The 22,296-nt window shown below is 33.6% G+C and overlaps 1 protein-coding gene across 1 annotated transcript; it reads right to left on the bottom strand.

The window, feature by feature from the left end:
* Positions 1–12,491: 12,491 nt before the first annotated feature.
* On the bottom strand, positions 12,492–15,515 carry LOC131041570 (probable serine/threonine-protein kinase WNK11). Its single transcript, XM_057974733.2, has 2 exons — positions 15,378–15,515; positions 12,492–14,017 (listed from the first exon to the last, which is right to left on the bottom strand). Exon 2 carries the CDS (start codon positions 13,807–13,809, stop codon positions 12,919–12,921), a length of 891 nt encoding a protein of 296 aa, XP_057830716.2. The 5' UTR covers positions 13,810–14,017; positions 15,378–15,515; the 3' UTR covers positions 12,492–12,918.
* Positions 15,516–22,296: the final 6,781 nt, after the last annotated feature.

The following is a 22,296-nucleotide window of genomic DNA, read 5'->3' as shown; positions in this document are numbered from 1 at the left end:
AGTCGATTAAGTATTACCGAATCATGCAGTCGGTACACACAGAGAAGTCGGTATAAATAGTCTAGTTGGTTACTGAAGAAAGTAGTCATAGAACACAGTATTCACCGAGCTGTTTACCGAGTAAAGTTTCATGGCTACCGAGTGGTAAAGTTAACTCACTGAGTTGATATTCACCGAGTGAAACGTTTTACCAGATACATTGAACCTGGACATGCACATGAAAACGTGTTACAAGATCGAGGCACATCTAACCGTTTTTGCATTGGAAATTGCACTATGAGATTGTGTATGATTACAAGATCAATCTAACCTATGAGATATTTTGTTTAATCGAAGAATCTTTTTGTAAGATCAAAAGCAATGAATCAGATCACCATTGTAAGAGATCTATATATACAACATGATTCTAGGGTTAGACATAAGACATGATATGATGTGATAAGAGATGCAATGAGATAGCAGTGTGTATGCATGAAGGAAGATTGTTACAGAGACACAGAGAGGTCACCGAGAAGGTTATCAATGAACAGTCGAAGAACAGAGTAAACAGAAGGGTTTACCAAGTTTCATTATGGGTTACCGAGGTATGCTACAAGCTAGGTAATCTTATTCAGAGCACATAGAATCTGCTTTAACATTTCAGATGTAAAGTTGTAGATATTTGTAATGATTATATTGTAATATTTTGAAGTTGTAAGAGAAACCTTTAACAGGGTAAAAGACTCTAACCGAGACTATAAATTGTAAGTCCTTTAACCAGGTGCTACACTTATATAGTGTTGTAAAAATCCTTTAGTAAGGTAGATCTAACTGATCTTAATACTCCTAACAGGGTAAGCTATCAGAAATAGCTACATGTAGCTCTAACTAAGCATTCTTTATTATTGCAGTAGTGAAGTTGTGGGTGCCATCCCCACCGCAGTTTTTCTCTCTAACCAAGAGTTTCTGCGTGACCAAAATATATGTATTATGGAGTGAATCATGTATGATTGTTATCTGTTGATTATAGTTTTATTTTATGCACTATTATGTTTATGCATAACAGTAAGGTTATTACAAAAGAAAAGTTTTGGAGTACTGATTCACCCCTCCCCTCTCAGTACATTAGCTTTCTATATTGGGCCTAATAATAAGATGATTCTCTACAATAGTATGTGAAAAATATTACAATGGGGAATGCACAAGCATTCAGGCACATTACCTAGAGCTCACTGCTCAAAAGATATTTGCTCGTAAGGCTACAACCCTCAGGGAAGTCTACTTACAATATAATTTAGACTACAATCTGGAAGAAGTGAAATGCAATAATAACATCTACAAATGCCTGATGACACTTTCGGTTAAGCACAATTGTCTGCCCCGCAACACCAATCTCACCTCAACACTTCATTGAATTATAAATTTTTTGTTTGCACATTCACCTCTCTCAGATAATGTAGACACAATACCGACACCAAAAATAAGTGAATAACTTACCTATATATACAATTCATCAACCTTGATAATAAGGTCGGTTAAACCCTCAACTCACAATTAAAAAAATTATATTTCACGATACAAAGATCAACCACAAGACCAATATAATGATTTACATTACATAGCATGGATCTAATTCAAATTCTCAAATGATCACATCCATCGGAAATCATGCCAAGATCAACCGCAACACACTACACCATCAGAAATACCGCATAAACACACAAATCATCATCAGTTGATGAAAACCACCAAAAATCGCACAATGATCAATACAGATCACCAAAACAAATAGGACACTACTAGGAAACACCAACAAGTATGTTAGAATCATCACTAACAACTCCACCAACACCACTTATCAAATCTTCATCGATCAACATTAGAAAGCTCAAGAACACAACCAATCAGCAACTGCCATGAAGAAAGATAACTTGCAGGGTACCAAATCACAAACCATCTAAAATGAAGATACACAAGATCATCCCAAACAATATCCCAAAACCTCAGCGCAAGATCTGATCACACTAGAATATACCAGAGGAAATACCGGATTTTGCAAAACAGTGATCAACAAAACCAAACTTCAAAACCGGATCAGAAAATCTTCCCAAACTCACCGGAATAAATCACAGGAATATGTTGACATCAATGACAACAACATATCCTAGCAGCAACAATGAACAACCATACCCAACATAGATTTGAAGAGGTTTGAATAACCTTTCCAACCCTACTATTAAAGAAATCAAAGATACTAGTGAAAAGATATGAGCTTTAAAGTTGAAACTGGATATCTAACTTTGATTTAGTAGAACAAAAAATTGGAGCTAAGTTTGATAATAATACTACCATTATTGGGAAGTGCTAAAAAATACCTTTCTAATGATATCTTATTTGCCCAATTTCAACACTGTATGCAAAAGTTATAGCAAAAATAAGAATAGGCTAAATTTAGCCAGCTGACAACCTATTAACACAACCCTTGCAATTTGATTTCTATAAGATTTGCTCACTTTCTGCAAAAACCAATAGATATCTAGATACTTTTTTGGGCAAAGAACTGGACCCATAAAACTTTTTTCTCAAAAAAAAAATAAAAAAAAGTTATGGTTGAATCTTGATTTTTTTTACTTTTTTGGTGATAATTTTTAGTTTTTTATAATTTCAATATGACGAATCTTGGCAAACTAAGAGTGACCCAAATGGTTTCTTGTGGCTGTGAAGAGAATCCAAACAATGTTTTTCTCTAAGATGAATCGATTTTCCTTCTCAAGGTTGGATCTCTCAAAAATTGGATAGGAACTTAGCAAATTTGGAGCTTTGATACCAAGTTAGAGTTATTGTTCAACCCCACAAGCCCATGAATTATCTGCAAGCAAAACATCTATCACATATAAAGGGAAAATCCATAATTAATGCTATGTAACTATTAAAGAGAATTGATCCAAAGAGGAATTTGATATGTAGATTAACCTGTAATAGATTTGATAGATTACAATGATTGAATGACTTGCTTTATAGAAAGCAAGAGAAACCTTATCTAAAAATAAGAAACTAAAATTAGCTCAAAGAACTAAAGATTAGTTCTACTAAGTTAACTTAATCTACTATTAGTCTAATCTAATAAATGTTAAAAAACATCTAAGTTTAGCTTAAGTGAATAAAGTAATTAAATGACTAATTAATTAAACAATTAAATAATGTCTCAATTACTCCATTTTTTACCCTTGCAACCAAATGACACTATTTGTTTTCTAACAAGTTTTATTGCATTTTATTTCATAACTTCCTCAATTAAATTTCATTAATTGTCTATAACTGGATAATTTTTAAAAAACTAAAAAAAATTACTTACCTACTACTAAGGTTTTCATTCTAGCTATTTTTTGTTTGGCTAAGTATTGTTAACATTCTTCCTAGTTATTTTTCTTGTGAAAATTCCTAAAATATTCCTACATTTTTTGTAAATATTTGTGATATATGTTACTATCAAATAGAGAAAAAGAAATCCATTAAGCACTTTTAAATTTCTCTTCTTGGAGAAATTCCATGATTGTGAGATTTTATCTTTATGCATAAAACCCCATGTTGACATTTCATACCCCCTTGCATTTCCCACTAATTATAATCAATCCTGAGAGATCTAAATGGGCTAGTCATGCTCAAAATGTCCATATGGTTGTTGTATTGCTTTTGGTTTTTTATGCTCTAGTCAATTGCCCAAGTTGTAAAAACCTAAAATTGGTTAAGTGTGAAAGTTGTTAGATTTATGAACTTCCTTATCCATCCATCTCTTTGTACCTTCCCTTTTGATCCCAACTCCTTGTTCCAATCCTTTCAAATTTTGGTTGCATGTTTCGTCGAACTGTTGGAGTCTCCCTTTCTTTCATGTTATTCACTCGCATTCTCATCTACGAAGCTTGAAGTTTAAATAGAGCATAACAGTTGTTGTGTTAGATTTTTGGAGATTGGCATCCCCTCTTACCATTTCCTTAGTTCTTTCAATCCCTAAAGTGTAAAGGTTTGTTTGCCTAAGTTTTATGCTTATCAATCTTTAACATTGTTATGGTTTTTTCTTGCTTTCCTACCTTTCTTTAGCATTATTGATCATTGAAGTTTAAAAGTATTCTAAAACTCAATTCCTTTGCATTTTATTGGACCTTTAGACTTCCCCATGCATCCCTTGGTACTTGTTCTCGGATTCCCCAATTCTTTGATCCTCGACTTGTTAAACTTCTTCATTCCTTCATCATTGTCAAACTTGTCATCTCAATCACGCTTCTCCCAAAATTCCAACTCATCAATGTTTCCCTTAATCTTCTTCAAAATTGCTACAGGTATTCAAACTTTTATGGTTTCTCGTTCCTTCATGCTTTCCCTTCCAATCCCAATTCCTCAAAGGTTTGCCTTTCCTCTAATGACATCATGCTAACATCATTCCCCATACTGGCACTATGTATCCCAAGTGATCACATTCAATGCTTATGTCATGTTGAAGTCATCTAGTTGTTGAAACCATTGTCCTTTTAGAGTTTCAAGATGTCCCGTCCCCCTTTTCATGACAAGAAATTCAATGGTGGCCTAATGACCCAATGTTTGATGGATTTGTGCTTCATCAAGATATCAAAGATAGATGTGTCCACATTGCTCAATAAAGGAGGTTTGATGGTTTGACAAGGTGAGTGTTAAGGTTTTTTCTTGGGCATCAAAGGATTTTATGTTCCTTTCCCATGTTCAATGGTCAAATGAGTAAGTGATGGCCTGATAGTTTGTCGATAGCAATAGGGTTGCTCCAAAAGACATGTTTTCTTTCACCTATCACTTTTAAAATGTTATTAATGCATGTTAGTGCATGCAACTACTAGATTTTGATTTGAGGGAGCTCAGTTAAGGCTTTAAGTATATTTTAGAAGTGGATCCAAGGAAAATAATGGCACCCATACCGCAATTATTGCTCATGTACTCTATTTTGTTAGGACATCATCTTTAGGCTGCATTTTCTAAAAGTTTTTGTGGGTATTTTATTCAATGTTTCTTTTACTCAAACTAATGAATTAATAATCCTCAAGTATGGTAGAGGTGTAGATAATGTTCTTTCATATCTTCCAATCATGGACATTAGATTAAAATGACATATTCTTGCAAAGCGTTGAAAAAAGTCACAATGAGGGTTTCCTTCTTCATCACGACCTTCTGTAAACTTGCACTTTGTCCTTCAAGGGGAGATAAGTCTATTTCTTTTTTATTTCAAAACTAGTTCCTTATAAGCTTCTCCTCAAATAAGCATCCTTGGAACTCTAGTATTGTAAAAAGTCTCAATACCTTTGAATCAATGAAACTTGTCTTTTTGATATATCTTCACTTTTTGTATGTTGTGCAATCTCTTCTCACCTTTATATGTGAATAAATTTAATAATTTTTTAGATATGTATGTTATATTAATAAAGATTTGTAGGAGCTATTTATAGATATTTTATTCTCTCTTAGTAATAGTTGAATTCCTCACCTCCATATTAGTTTGTGAGGGTTGTTAAATAGGATCTATATTTATTGGGGTGATTTCATTAATTTTTGTGCTATTATGGGAAATGAGGAAAGTAGTTTAAATATTGGGGTGTCTCCTTTTCTTTTTTACATTCTTTCTTCTCCCTATTTCCTAGTAGATTAGTATAATATGATATTTTAGCATTCTGCATGTTTATTTCGTTATGTTTTGATTAGTTTACCTTTCATATCTGTTTTCCCCTCTTCAGTTGGTTTGGATCGACACACTACTTCTAGGTTGCGAAAGGAGCCAACTTTCTTCAAAAGTTTGATCTCAACCACAAGGGCCTGACAACTTGAGATCATTCTCATTATACCATTGGAATGTTGGACTATTTTTAGTGAAGGGTGTAATTTTGAGTGACAACACCCCCTTTTTTATTGCAAATATGTTAGTACACATTTTGGTTTCTATTATAGTGAATATACCAAGCATTTTTATATTTTTTTATTATTCATGATTGTCATTAATGTTAGATTAAATGTTATTTACCTAATTAATTATTTAATTACTTAGGTGCCTTTTCACAACATCTTAAGTTTAATTTGATCATGTGTTTTTTGTGTCTCAAATCATATGATGAGGATACATGTCATGATCTATTCTTATCCTTACTTAAGGTTTCATCTATTTTATTTTTCCTTTATAAGGACTTGTTTCATATCATTCATTATCCAATCCACATTAATGACGATTCATGTTTTTCAATCAATAGCTTTTGGCCTCTATAGCTTTTCTTTTACTCTCTTTTGTGAAAAGTGTTTTACTGTAGGTGATCCTTAGGAGTTGTAGAGTTGAGAAATCAACTGTAACATGCTATTAGAGTTCTAGATCTGTAATCTTATGTCATTTTTCTTGAGAGTATTAAAACTAGACAAAAAATGGTGCAACATGGAGCCAAACAAACCTCACCATTACATCAAGAAGGCCCAAAACTCTTAGATCGCATGTCCAATGTCATAATCAATGAAGATAAAAATTTATTATTTTTTTAAGGGCTGCATAAGTTTTTAAGGCAAAATTTTCTCTATCTTATTAAATATATACAATCAAATAGTTTTGTATGGTTGTATGAATCTATATTTGCTCTACATAATCCTTGCATAATTGGTACAACGTGTGATAACAAAATAATTTGTGATGGTCACTTTAAATTTTTTTGTTCTTTAAGTTATAGTAGTAGTCTAAAATTTTTTGGTGTTTTTTTAAAGGTTTTTAACTAATTTTTTTGGTTCAATTAGTGAATTGCTTTCATCAACAAGAGCTTTGCTACCAACGATAAGGTTTTCTACTACCAATACCACCTCACTAGTTGTTTTCCCACCCAATGACAACTTAGATTTGACATTTTTTTTAATAATCGTCAACACAAAACCCTTAACCTCATTGAGAAAGGAATTTCTACCTCAAAACCAATTTTTGCTTATGTTTGGTGATTTTTTGGTAGTTTTTGGCTTCCAAAAATAATTTTTTAAAACTCATTTATAGTGTTCCAACGCTAAATTATCTCTAGGTAGTTTTTCTAGTGATGGCAATATTTCATCATTCTTTCCATACTTTATTGTTTATTTGGTGATTATTTTTATCCATTGGTGGTTTTATGACAAGGGAGGAAATATTATGGCAATCTCAAAATATTCCATTTGCTAATATCACCCTAACATGAATGTCATATTCTGACTTCCGCCCTAGGCCTTGATTTTGCTCAAAAGGAGATAAATTTTTTCTTGACATACCAGGCATACAATAGAGAAATTTAGTAAATGAAATATCATCAAAAAGCTATTTTTGAGCACTTTTAGTAGTGTAGGTATTTTTATCGGATTCTACTTGTGAGATATAGTTGGGAATACTAGGCAAATAGAAACAATGGATAGAGATAAATACAAAGCAAAATTAAGATTGATTCATCAAGTGAGATGAGTAAAATGTGTAGAGAGGGGTACATAGGAGGGATATTCTACCTACCACCCTACCTACCATGCCACTTAGGCAAGACACCTAAGAAGCCACCTAAGTAGGATTAACACGCCAACACCCCCCTTAAGCCTAGCTTAGGTGAGGAGATAACTGGGTCCCAACATCAAAGCCTAACAAGGTACCCAAGTACAATGCAATCATAAAGAAGAGGAGAAAACCATGTGGGAAAACTTCCCCCTAAATGAGGGTAAAAGATGAGAAGTACAAAATCCCATTTGAGGAAAAAAAATCCTTTTCAAATGAAAGGAGGTGTGCGACCACGCAACTTCCCCTCAATGTAAACTCTCCTACTATGATGGTAGATGCTTGATATTGAATGTTGAAGATGTTTTAATCCCGACAAATAATATTCCTCTCCTTAGGAAGAAATAGAACCACACAAGTATGCAAGTTATCTTCCCACTCCTGAAAGGAATATGAAAAAAGAAAACTCAAGATGAAAGAAGCCTTTGAACTTTGCTCAAGTGTCTCCATATTAATGTCGAAAGGTACCGTAGTCAAGTCAAGTGTTCTAGACCATAATAATGAGGACAACAATATAGAATCTCATGACAACTAATGCAAATCATAGCCCAAAGATAATGATGACCCCTCCAAATGCTACTCAAATGTCTCTAAGCCAATGCCAAAGTGTGACAATAGTAGATTATATGATTTGGATACCATAAAAGATTAAAGGTATAACAACCATGGATGTATGGTGATTGACCCCTCCAAATGCTACTCAATGTCTCTAAGCCAATGTCAAAGTGTGACAATAGTAGATGATATGATTTGGATACCATAAAAGATTAAAGGTATAATGACCATGGATGTATGGTGATAGCTAGACCAATGAGAATCTAGTATTGCCACGATAGAAGTAAATGTAGGAAAAGAAGAAACAAGAAGGTCTAAAGATGCATCCATAACATCAAAAGAAAATGATGCAACTCCATGGGAGTTGTCAGGAAAGAGGATTGGAAAGTAATGTCCTCAATGATTTCTTTCAAGTATGCAATGTGAGACTCTATAAACAAAGATGCAATGTCTAGTAGAATAGTGTCCCAATAAACTATCTTGAAAAGCCGATTAAAATCCTACTACACAAAACCACTAGAAGTTATCAAAGAAGTGTCACTAAACTCAAAAGTACCAAGAATAAATGAAGTGCCCTCAATTGGAGGAGATGAAGTACCCTAAACTATGGAAACAATAGTATGTGGAGGAGTATTATATGACAACTAATCACTTTGAGGATGTGTGCACACAAGCCAGGGTAGTAGGTTTCTCAGTGAAGGGAACATCGTGATTAGATGAAGATTCAAGATCTCCAAACAATAGTTGGATGATGGACAAACAATGAAAGGACACTTAGTGTGCTCCATGTGATGAAAATGTCCCTCATAAGTTGTGAGTCCTATTAGTCCATAAACCTTGTCATTTTTCTTAAATCACTTATTTTTTTGATATTCACCATGTGGCTTAGGAAGGAGTCTAAGGAGATAGGATAGTAAACCTAATTGACGACAATGATTAAATATCCCTGATTTCCAAGACAAATAGTTCTCTAAATTATACGATAGTGATTAAATATCCCTGATTTCCAAGACAAATAGTTTTCTAAATTAAACTTGATAACAAAAGAATGAAACTGTGAATTTGACATGATGAACCATCTCAAAAGTGAAACTTTTCCTCAATTCATGGTTATATATAAATTATCTCTAATAAATTAGACATGAAAATTTGACCACTTTTAAAAAAGAAACTCAATTTTTAGCTATCATTTTAAAGTCATGTCAAATTTAATATTTTCCTATAAGCCTAAAATGTGCATTACAAAAAAACTTAAATTCCTTTTACAATAAAATATTTTTGCAAACTTGAGAGGGGAATGAGAGGATAAATGAGAAATAATGTTGTGTTGAGATCATCAATTAACCAATTTAATAGCAAACAGTGCTCCAACTTCACTATTTTAAGAATTCTTAACACTTTTCATCTCCACAAAAATGAAGCACCAAAAAACAAGTCTGAACTAGTGCAAGGATAAATTTGAAGTCAAAGGATACGCCAAAACTAGTGCGTGTCCAAATAGAAAGGTTGATTTTAACATTCAAACTTGGATTACTGGCCAAAAGGTTGAGAAGCTAACTATTGAAAATTCTCACACAAAGACCAATTCAAACCTCCCTCTGAGATAGGTCCAAAATATAGGTTGTCAAATATAAGTTGGCAGCCACAAATTTGCAAGCATTCACCTCAGATGGTGAAAAGGTAGGTTGAAATGGTAGTGTCCCAATGCAAGTCAAAATGATGGTTTGCAAGGCCATAAAAATAAACCACTGAATGAAACGCTGAGGGAGCCAAAGGGAGTCGATTCAAGCTTCAAACCAGTCGTAGATGAAAAGTAAGAATACAGGTAGATGCCTTGTTGCCAAAATGTAGATTTCTGTCAGCTGATTTCAAGTGAAATTGTAACGCCAAAAAAAGACTGACTAACAGCTTGACAAGTGTATGAGTACCTATTTATGCCACCAATGAGCAACGCCAAACTATTAAAATTTGAACGCCAAAATTCGATTCACAATAAAGTGAATGAGGGGCGCACCAAAAAGGAGGTTTTCTACAATGAATCTACAAATTATATGCATTCGATTATGGCGAGAATTTGTGCCAAAGTGCAAGTCAACTACTCTAATTTACGCAAGTCAACTACTCTAATAAATTGCAAGTTTCAAATGCTAGAAGTGGATCGACATAGCCAAATAGTAGCCAATATGAAGTGAACCGATATAGCCAACAGTCGGATTTGGTTGTTGATGCCAAATTTCATCAAAAAGAGGTTGATTTGTGCGCATTTTAACGCCATGCCAACATAGAGAGTAAATTTTTTCAAATATTGCAAAATCTTCAAACTCCTTCACAAATATTGCAATGCTTCAAACTGATTCTGTGTAAATCTGCAAATAAAACTTCCAAATATCTGCAAATTTGCAAATTTTGCACAGTTATTTACAAAGATGAAGTTGATTTAGACAAATATGAACAAATCAATGAAAATATGTGGATATTTCTTTGAAATTTACACAAATTTATGTAAAATTTATGTTAACTTGCAAATATTCCTCAAATTTACCATAGATATAGAATTCACCAATAATTTGCAATCTTCACTCCTCAAATTGATGAAACGTGCAAATAACATGAAAAATTGACATAATTGCAACCCTCACTTCAAATCTCCATATGAGCTTCTGGCAGAAATATGTTCATTGCCATTGCACCAGTAAAGGCTATGATACTGCATATGAGATGTAGCCAAGAACACTAGGCAAATAGAAACAATTTCAATCACTTGTTCAGCAAAATTCTCCAATTCCTTTGTTAAGGAGTCATTTTCAAGCTCCATTTTTCATCTCAAGCTAACTCTTAAAAACTCCTCAATTTGTTTTGCCTCTTCTAATTAAACACTCAAATCTACAATCATTTTACCCAACAATTCAATATTTAGTTTTAGATTTTTTGAGCTTCACTAACTCCTTGAATTTGTACCTTCTATTTCAAAATTCTTTTTGTAAGCTTCTCATTTTCTTTGTAAGCATGATGGAGTTCTTATCTTCATTGCACACCTCCATTTCTTCTCTCTTCATCTTTATCATCCTTTACTTAAATTGCCATGAAGAGTATTTCTTCTTCATTACTTTTTGAACTTTCTTCTTTGCTTCCCTCAAATGAGCTATCGTCTCTTTTTCATATTGACCTTGCTTGTGGCTATTTAATGATGATAGTTTTTTTTTTCCAGGTTGACGAAGGCAAGAATAAAGTTTTTTATTTATTTGAATTTTAATTGTAAGTAGGAGCACACTAATATCAAAGGTTGGCCCATTCATTAAATGTGATTTAAAGGCACTTAAAAATTCTAAATTGGTCACCATGATAGAGGGGTCAGCTCAAAATAAAATAAATTAACTCAATTTCCTATTTTTATTTGATGTTACTGAGCATAAAACTTCTACATAACAAGATGATGTCCTTGGATATTTCCTTAGACATCAAAGACAAGAGTAAAGTAGACTAGAAAATGCATCACTTTTCCTTTGACATCAATGACAAGAGTAAGGTAAACTAACAAGTGCATAGTTTTTCTTGAAAAGATTCATTCATTTGCTTTGAAATGAGTGTCACTTCAAAAAAAAAATATATCTTAAGAAACACACACTCATCACTCATCAACATGACGTCCTGAGATATTTCTTTGACATCAATAACAAGAATAAGGTAGACAAATAAATACATCACTTTTCCTTTGTCCTTTGACATCACTTGACAAATGCATCACTCTTCTTTAAAAGGTTCCATTTGCTTTGAGATGAGTGTCACTTCTTAAAAAATCTTAAGAAGCACACACATGAATGACTAATTGAATTTGAAGATATTTAAAAAAAAGGAACGAAAAGAAGACCAATCAAAGATAATAAGTGCACGGGGACTTAAGTTACTAAACAGCTACTACCACTCGTTGAGAGAATGTCTATGAAATTAACAAATTTTGAAAACCATCGCCAAAATAAGATAAAACATAAAAGAGAATAAAATATATATAAACAAAAACCATATATAGATATAAAAATATTAAATAAATAAGACAACTAAATAATTTAGAACACCTAATCAATATATTATATAGAAATAAAAATATTAAATAAATAAGACAACTAAATAATTTAAAACACCTAATCAATATATTTTACATCACATGAGTCCTCTTCTCCAAAATCACATCCCTAGAACTAAGAATTAAAAAATGAAGCTGTAATGATCACTTCTTTGAACAGAGCATAATTTAAACACAGACAGGACAGAAAAGCATTTAATATGAGGAGGGATATAAAAAACAGAAGAGCCTGTAGAGAGCATGCCGAAACGCAATATAAAGAGAACAATATTCTGCTGAGAAAGCAATATAAAAGAGAACAGTAGAAAGCAATGTGCCACGACTACAGAGAAAAAATGATCTAAATGTGATATGACCATGCAAACACCAAATTTCAACAAACAAACAAAAAATGTGGAACATTTCCACAAGCTGTGGGGTAGAAGTTTTGACACGCACACAAACGTGCAACTCAAACTTCTTTATTGTGCAATTACAGATAAAAGAATAATTCGCAGAATATTCCAGTCACCTTCCGGAGACTGCATAAATGGCATAAACTGTTACAAACTATGTACCTATTACTGAAAGGTAAAGATCTAGCTATTGCTCATTTGTCATCATTATCTTCAATAGGTGTCCTCTACACAACCCCCTGAGTACAAGTATTAGAAAAACAATCAGATGCTAAAATCAATACACCATCTCCCAAAACATATTTTGACCTTACTACCACAATCCCAGCAACTGGTCCTGCAACTGCTGACAATCCATATTAACGGTGGAGCACCCATGTGCTTAAGCTTTCCTGCACTTCTCTAATAAATGGATCCTTCAGAAGCTCTGCAGCAGAAGGCCTCACTGATACTGCCGCCAAGCATTTGTTAATGAAACGTTTCACTTCTGGATCAGTAACCTTTTCCAGTGCAGCAGGCCTTATACCAGAAGTCACCTTTTTATAAATTTGAGCAACATTATGGCACTCATTGTATGGAATTTCAAAGGTAATCATCTCCAACATGCACATGCCGAAGGAATAGATATCCACCAGCTCATTGTAATCCTCTTCATACAACTCTGGAGCCATGAATTCAGGTGTACCAATCACAGTATGAGCAGCTCGATCACTTCCAAGGGTGCCCGCAAGACCCAGGTCCCCAATCTTCACAGTGCCGCTATTGCCATTCACAAATATATTACTGCAATTCAAATCCCTGTGAATGATGCAAGGTTCCTGACTATGTAAATAAAGCAAACCCTTTAGAATTTGCCGTGCCCAGTTCTTCACAGCTTTCATGGAAACATGTCTGTGCTTCTGTCGGTACTGTCTCAGGGTCCCAGAAGTGCAAACCTCAGTAATGAAATTCACATGTCCAAACCTCTCATCCAGCCATGCATTATAAAAAGTTATTATATTTTTATTGCTCAGGGATTTCAGAAGCCGGACTTCTGCAAAGATTCTATCTACTGCATCATCATCAAGGCACTTCAGAGACACCTTGTTCCAGGCAACCTCAATACCATCTTCCTCATCAAAAGCTCGGTATACTGTCTTCATGGCACCACGGCCTAGAACCTCATCATAACGGCCATACCTTCTAGTAGGATCCATTTCCACAAAGGGCTCCATATCCTTGTCACCACCATAATATTCTACTGTCGGCATTTCTTTTGTCGAAAAGATGAGAAAACCTCCTCGCCCTCGAAACCCAAGTCTGGGTCCTCTGGTCTAGGGCACAAATTCTCTGAAGACTAGAGGAAAGAATAAAAACGAAATTCTTCCCTGAATTCAGAAGAAGAGCAAATAGCAAAGACAGGAGGCTTTGCTTTCTTGGGGGTTACTGAAGAGACATACAACATTTTGACTCCTGCGGCTGCAGAGATGAGCACAAGCATATCAGAAAAACACGTACATAGATCAAAATTTAAACACTAAGAGCATGAACTACGATCCATTTATTTCTTCTCAAAACCAACAAAACAAGCCCTCACACCAAAACTGTTTCGTCATTTCAAGAAAAGCTCAAAGCTAAAGATAAATTGGTTGTAAACTGATATTAAGCTAGGAGAAATTTCATAAAAAATCGAGTTCAAACTGCTCTAATACCAACATGTGCAATTTCATGCCCCAGGCTGATAATTAAAAGCAATTAAAATAATGCAGATTTCTAAAATTTGACAATTAAGTACATTTTTATTGATTAGGCTGCAGATGCAGGAATTCTTTCAACAAAAAGAACAAATCACAGAATTTTTTTTTGTTTTAACAATTTAATGGCAAACCACTGACATAGTAAAGTAATAGGTATTCAACTACAACTAAAACAAAACAAATCCGCGACAATTAATTACAACAACAGATTTAGACATTTTGAAAACGTAACAGAGTACAGCATTTTTCAACAATTCCATCCCAAGCTTTATAAATCAGAAAAACATCATCCATGATGCAAATCTTGCTAAATATGACAATTAATAACAGTGAGAAACTTATAACAAATTCCTTAGAACTCGATTTGAAGATAGGAATATACTAAATGACATCCTCAAACAATTTAAAAGCAAAATAAGTCCACGATAATAGAAAATCGATACATGTCATGAAGCCAAACCCTAGCTTAATTTGCAACAATTACATTCCAAACCAAAACAAACTCAAAGATCAGAAGCAAAACATTTCAAAAAAGTGTTAAAATAAAATAGATCCACAACCTAGCGTTCCTGAAAGACAACAATTTAAACCTCTTAAATTCCCCAATAAATTTTTGTTAACAGCATTTTCCGGAGCAACTGCGTACAATTTATTGACGAATAAATTGAACGAGGTTTTGCAATAACTGCGTACAATTCATTCAAAACAAAAAGCCCGAGCCATCATTCCAAAAAGTTCCTATCAATTTCCATTTTAATTTCAAATTACAGTAAATACCAAGAACTTCTGCCAGGGTTAAAGAATGATTAGAAAGCCCTAATCTAAAACTTGATATCATTACTCGCATGCAAATAAAACACAAAACAAACTCGAATCCGGATCCTGTTAAAACCGAAAAGAACCGAAAAAGAACAACGAAATCATCCAGCAAATTCACTTAAGCATCTAATACATTCAATATACATCTCAAATTAATAAACAAAACCGCGATCCAGAAAAAGATCAGAAAGAAACCTATCAATACGCAGGAAAAACACAAAGAAAAGATTCTTAAAAACTGAAAAATTATTGAACCTCCGTACCTGTTCCGTTGCAGATGTTCTTCCAGAAAACTCGAACTGAAAACTTTACGCAGCACAATATCTAAAGAACAGAAATGATGCACGAAGGGTAATTATGGAAACAACTAGGGCTTTATATAGAATCAAAAGACGCGGTCCTAGGGTACGCCTCACCTCCTATTAGCCACGGTTAGTTTACTTGAGTTTGAGCGGTCGAAAAGGACTAAAATAATTTGGCCAGCTGAATCCAACGGCCAGTGTTGAATCCAATGTCTTCGGAAATTGTCGCATGCTGTTGGATTCTTCGCCTTTGTAATTGACCAACTTCAAAACGTGTTATCTTAATAAAGGATAAGTTCGTTTAATTAAAGATATTGTTATTTCTTTATTCCTTTTTTAATTAAAAATTATTCTTAAAAAACCTTGCATGCGGGAAATCGTGGGCGATTTTCGGCGACAAATGGAATATTTATAATTTTTTAATTTTTGGGATCCGTTGCATGGAAAGTTTCAAAACTATCTTTAGCCGTTTGTTAAGATCTAATTATGGCGTAATGTGATCTCTATGATTTTCGCTCTAAAATTTTCGAATATTCTTTTGGCAAGGAATAACAAGTCAAAGGAATTTTTTATTGGAATGAGTATTTAAATATTTTTTAAACAAAATATTAATAGAATTTGTCAAAGGAATATTTCTTTGACATGTGTAATCATTATAATCCTTCTTGACCCGGCTATTAAATTCTTTTCCCTCGTGATGCGTGTTTCTTTCCTTTTTTTCAAGTATACAGCTGTAAGGTTAGGTTTGAGAAAATATAGGGTTAACTGGTTCATGTTTTTTTTTTTTAATATATCTTTTAATTTTTTATAAAATTAACATGCATGATTTCCAAAAATTTAATATGTCTAAATATTTATTTTTAGCAAATCTATTTTACACATGCATCTAAATCTTTTAAAGCTTTATATAAATAAATAAACATACATATAATATAAAAAACATAAATAAATAATATATTTTTAGTTATTCTCATGCAATAAATTAATAATATAATACTAATATTTATAATAGTAAATAATAACAACATAATAATAATAAATATATAAAAATTTATACGATAATGTTATAATATAATTATAATATATTGATAATATAATAAATAAATATAATAAAAAAAGAATCTTAATGTTTATACATATCAATCTAATATTAAAATTAAAATTATGAAAACTACATGTTTAAATATATTAATTTTCTAAATACATAACTGATTTTATATTAATCTAAATTATTGTTTAGATTAAATTAAAATTAAAAAAATTAAATTAAAATTATGAAAACTACATGTAAAAATATATTTATTTTCTAAATAAATAGGATGGTTTTATATTAATCTAAATTATTGTATAGATTCATCAATATATAAATAGTTAAATAGATAGATAAGAAAAGAAATTGGCATTATTCACTCAAGTTTTAATATATTACTTTAACATTATTTCAAGAATTTGTATTTTTTCTTAATAGTGATAATAAATAATACAACACATGCAAATAATTCAATGGTCATAATTTTACTAATTTTGAAATCTTTTATTTAATATAATATAAATAATTAATTTAATATGATATAAATAATTAATTTAATATTATATAAATAATTAGTTTCATCTATTGATTTCATTCAGTTTCATCCTTGGAAACAACTGCATATAATCACAACAATTAGGTTCATCTATTAGCTACATTCAGTTTCATCCCTCGTTATTTGTGCAAGTGTATAATTGTTTGAAACAACTACATATAATCACAACAATTAGTTTCATCTATTGGTTTCATCCCTCGCTACATTCAGGTTCATCCCTCGTTATTTGTGCAAGTGTATAATTGTTTGAAACAACTACATATAATCACAACAATTAGTTTCATCTATTGGTTTCATCCCTCGCTACATTCAGGTTCATCCCTCGTTATTTGTGCAATTGTATAACTGTTTCATCCCTCGTTATTTGTGCAACCGGTATAACTATTTGAAACAACTACATATAATCACAACAATTAGTTTCATCTATTGGTTTCATCCCTAGCTACATTCAGTTTCATCCCTCGTTATTTGTACAACTCGTATAACTGTGATATGAGTTTAAATTTACAAGAGGTTTAAAAATAAATTAATAAATAGATTTTTTTGTAAATTTTTCATAAATAATGTTTTATTTTATATTTATTTTAATAAAAAATTAATATTATTGTTTTTTTAATTTTTGATTGATTAAAAAATTAATTTTATAGATTTTAGATAAGTAATATTTATATTTGTTCTTCTAATAAAATAAATAATAAAATTCAGAATAAAAAATTATAAAAGTATTTTTTTCTGGTATAAATTGATTATAAATTAAGGTATATAGCTTTTGTTTTTATTTGGGCATGATCTTTCTTTCAACTTTCTTTGATGTCAAAAAATTACAAAATAATTTGAATAAATATTTTATCAAACTATTAGCTTTTAATATTTTACATTATATAGCTTTCTCAAATAATATTTAATTTTTTAAAATAAAAATACAATCTTTTAAAAAATTACATTATTTTTAAGTTTCTAAATTCACAAAATTATTTTTCTCCAATCTAATTGGTTAAAATAATATGCATCTTATTACCTGATCTATATCTAAATTGATATTTTTAGATACATTATTAAGTATCTTTAAATTTATATCATTTTAATTATCCTTATTAAATTTCATAATATAAAAAATTGATAATAAAATAATATTATCAATAATATAGAAAATTATATAAAAAAATTTATACAACAATATTATACTATAATCATAATAAATTAACAATATTAGTTTAAAAACAACTACCATAATGTTTTATTTTAGTGACTTCAACATTAAAATATTATTTTTAGTTTTCTCTTTTTAAGATTTAATAATTATTATTCTTAATAATAGTTATTATATTATTTTATTTTAAAGTTTTAAAATTCAATTTATAGGTTTAAGATATATTAATAAAGTTTAAATCAACATTATAAAATTTTAATGTTAATATATATATATATATATATATATATATATATAGTATTAGAGATTGAGAGTCCAAAAAAATAGACGGAGAGTTTATACAAAACTAGAGAGCGGGGGGCAGGGCCTCAACCGCCAAACTGAACAACCAGAGAGAGCTATATACAATTATCTCTTAACCATATGAAAGGGACACAACAGAGTAAAGCATTATTAGAGACCTTCATCCTGGTCCTCCAGCCATGTGGTCCAGCCTTGTTCTCCTTCCATCCAAACCACCTTTCTTGCAAGGATCTGGGAGCACATCTCTATCCTGTTGAAGGGAGGAGGTTGTCCTATAGATCCTTTATCAGCTTCTTTACTGCCTTATCAAAGGAGGTCTGATTATGTGCAATCCTGGACCATTCGTACCCATCTTGCATCTCATAAACAAACATGGTCGCTCTGCCATCCTTCAAGAATCGGAGGAGCTTGTTTCTCTCGAGGTTCATCAAAAAATAGACCTGCACAACAATTTTGTAATGTGTGAGTTTTTTAAAAAACTCAGTACGTTCCCTTGTAAAACCTTGGAACTTCTCCTCATTCCTAAGTTTCCAAATAAACTAGAGAATGTAAGAAGATAGAATTTGCCAAACTAAATTAGTATCCTTCCCCAGTCCTTGAATAAACCCAGTAACTATATCAAGTGTGTAAACATGTTTTGTACTAGAAATTCCAAACAGAAGCCAAATTTCTCTAGCAAAGGGGCAGTCAAAGAAGATGTGGCGCGCGGTCTCAGGTTTTCTGCAGACAAAACACCAGTCACATGCAGCCGATTTATTCCTAATAGGTAATATGTCAAGTATAAGTTGCCATCTAAAGCATTTGATCTTAGGGGGGATGGGGGACCGCCAAAGATTCTCAAAGGTTTTCTGCCAGGTGTGAGGGGTATGGCTAACATACCACAGAGTGTTGATATGTTCAATCACCGAGGTATCACTATTGAGCAGGGTATAGATGGTTTTGGCTTTGATCTTAGGGAGGGTGGAGTCATCCTTCCATAGGAACGTAAGGTACCTATGGGCGTCTACTTGAGTGTTTTTAGGGAGATTAAAGGGAATGCATGCATTTTTAATCATGTTGTATGTCTTCTTATGTGATACAGGGAGATCATATTTAGTGCTAAGAGCCTCCCAGCTGATAAGGTTATCATGTTCTAGAATATCCATAATGTACTTTATTCCTTTATTATGCCAGTGCTTAGCAGAACAACCTTGGGTTAAAGCAAGGGGTTTGGAGTTATAATGAAGGTTCCACCATACTGACCTTTCACTGTGGAGGGTATTGTCACAGTTGATGCTCGAGTTGTTAATGAGACCACGCACATGCTCCCAGGCTTTCTAGATGGATTTAAACACCCAGGTGCCTTGGACAGACACAGGGAAACCACCTGCAATTGAATCACTGAACGAGAGGGCTTTCCAAGTTTTGGCAGTTTTGGGAACACCATTTTGTATGTTGTTCTTGATGAGGATTTTCCAGGGTTCTTGTCCTTCTAGTGAGTGAAGTATCCATTTGGCTGCAAGGGAAATACCTTGCAACCTAAGATCCTTGAGGCCCAACCCACCAAGCTTTTTATCCAAGTGGCACCAGGTCCACTTGACCGTGTGAGCTTTCCTTTTACCCTTCCCATCAGACCATAGGAATCGTCTGATAGCCCTTTGGATTTCAAAGACTTGGTAGTTGCTAAACATCCACACCGAGGAGTAGTATATGCTATAGGAAGATAGGATTTTTTGGCAGACTTGAATCCTGCCAGCAAGGGAGAGGACCCTATTGTCCCATTTGTTGAGTTTACTGTCTATTTTCCCCTTGACCCACCCCCACATGTCTTTAAGAGAGGGAGATATAGAAAAGGGGATACCAAGATAACATACTAATTTATTTGGTCCACCCCAAGCATATTCAAATTGGTGAAGCCATTCCGGAGGATTATCTTTCCATCCAAGTAGAATGGATTTGGTGCTAGATATTCGGGCTCCGGATGCTCTACCGAAAATGTCAAGCTTTTGATTAAGGGAATCAATATTGTGTCTTGAGAGCTTTAGAAAGAGTGAGGTATCATCAACAAATTGGATGTTGATCAATTCAGAGTCGTCTGGCATAGTAATGCCTTGGACAAGGGGGGATAGGGTGTCATCTCTTAGGAGATAGTACAGGGCATCTGAAGCAATGACAAATAGAGTAGGGGCAAGGGGGCAGCCCTATCTAATTGATCTAGACAGGGGAATAGGTTGGGAGAGGGTCCCATTGACTTCGATCAGGATAGATGCGTCCTTGAGGAGGATTCGAACATAATCACAGAACTCACTAGGGAAGCCAAAGGTTGAGAGTATCATGAGGATGAAGTCCCATTCCAACCTGTCATACGCTTTCACAAAGTCGACAAGGAACATGGCGGCGTCTTGATTTGAGGTTCTGGCCCATTCCATGGATTCCCAACTCGTTACAAGATTTTCCAAGATGTATCTGCCTTTAATGAAACCTGTTTGGGTGGAACAGATGAATTTGGGGAGGATCTTCTCAAGGCGTGAGGCTAAGGCTTTGGCTAGGATTTTGTAGGAGATGTTGAGGAGGGTGATTGGCCTCCAATTTTTAATTAGGGCTTTGTCCCCTTCTTTTGGAATAAGCTTAATAATACCCCTATTTATGAACTCCCCTAGTGTGCTAGTGTCAAGGGCTTCATTGTAGATGTCATAGAGGTCATTGGAGATCCAATCAATGTTGGTTTTGTAGAATTCAGCTGGAAGTCCATCAGGGCTTGGGGCCTTGTTATCCTTGAGAGCCTTAATGGCATCCTTGATTTCTTGCACGGTTAGCTTAGCTTTGAGGAGGTTAGCTTCGTCCTCAGAGATTCTATTAGGAATAATGGTCCTACATTTGGAACGAGCATCTATTGAGGCCTCATTATCCTCTGAGGTAAACAGAGTCTTGTAGAATACTTCAAAGGCTTCTTTGATGTCATTGATATCCAAGAGTTCCTTATCATCTACCCTTATTCTATCTATTTTTTCTCTAGTCTATTTTTGCTTGAGCAGATTAAAGAATAATTTGGAGCCTTTATCACCAAACTGGAGCTAGTGGTTGCGGGCTCTGATGAAGGCACCTCTGATTTTAACCTGCTGGTGTTTTCTGAGCATATTTCTAGCCTCGGAGACCCGTTTGGCCAAGGTAAGGGAAGAGGGTTGTAGTTGGATCTCATGTTCTAGGGAGTGAAGCCGAAGAGTAAGAGTTTTTCCTATGAATCTAAAGTCCTTGGCTTTTTTCTAGCCAATGGTTTGGAGAAGATTCCGCCAGGAGGAAATGTTCCTCTGCCATCTGATCATGTGGGATTGGGGGAGATGTGATTGCAAATTGAAGAGTCTAATTAGTTTGATGGCATTTAGGACATCCTCATCTTGCAACAAGGAGGTGTTAAGTAAAAATTTCTTATAGCGAGGGTGGCTAGGGGTGATGGAGTTCCTGATGTTAATAATGGCTAAAATGGGGAAGTGATCAGACAGGGTAGTTGGTAAGACTGCAACCGTATTCCCAAATTGGTTGGGGGAAAAGGAAAAAAAGTCCTTATTAGCATAAAATCTATCTAGCCTGGAGTAGATCCTATTAGTGTTTTGCTGAAAGTTGCACCAGGTGTGCCATAGGTTAGGGGTATCAGGTTTGGTGCCTTCCAAGGGGTCAAACAATTGTAGATGTTGTTTAAACCTGTCCCAGTGAGGACTTTCTGAGTTTTTCCATTCAAACAGAAGTCCCCCAGCCTTGTCATTCTGGGATTCAGTCATATTGAAATCCCCAGCCATGACCTAGGGGATATTAGTGAGGGATGTTAGCCAATTGCAGAGGGAAATTCTTTCCTTATAATCGTTAG

Source organism: Cryptomeria japonica, chromosome 9 (genome assembly GCF_030272615.1).
Source record: "Cryptomeria japonica chromosome 9, Sugi_1.0, whole genome shotgun sequence".
Lineage (NCBI taxonomy): Eukaryota > Viridiplantae > Streptophyta > Pinopsida > Cupressales > Cupressaceae > Cryptomeria > Cryptomeria japonica.
This window is presented reverse-complemented; position numbering and strand designations above follow the sequence as displayed.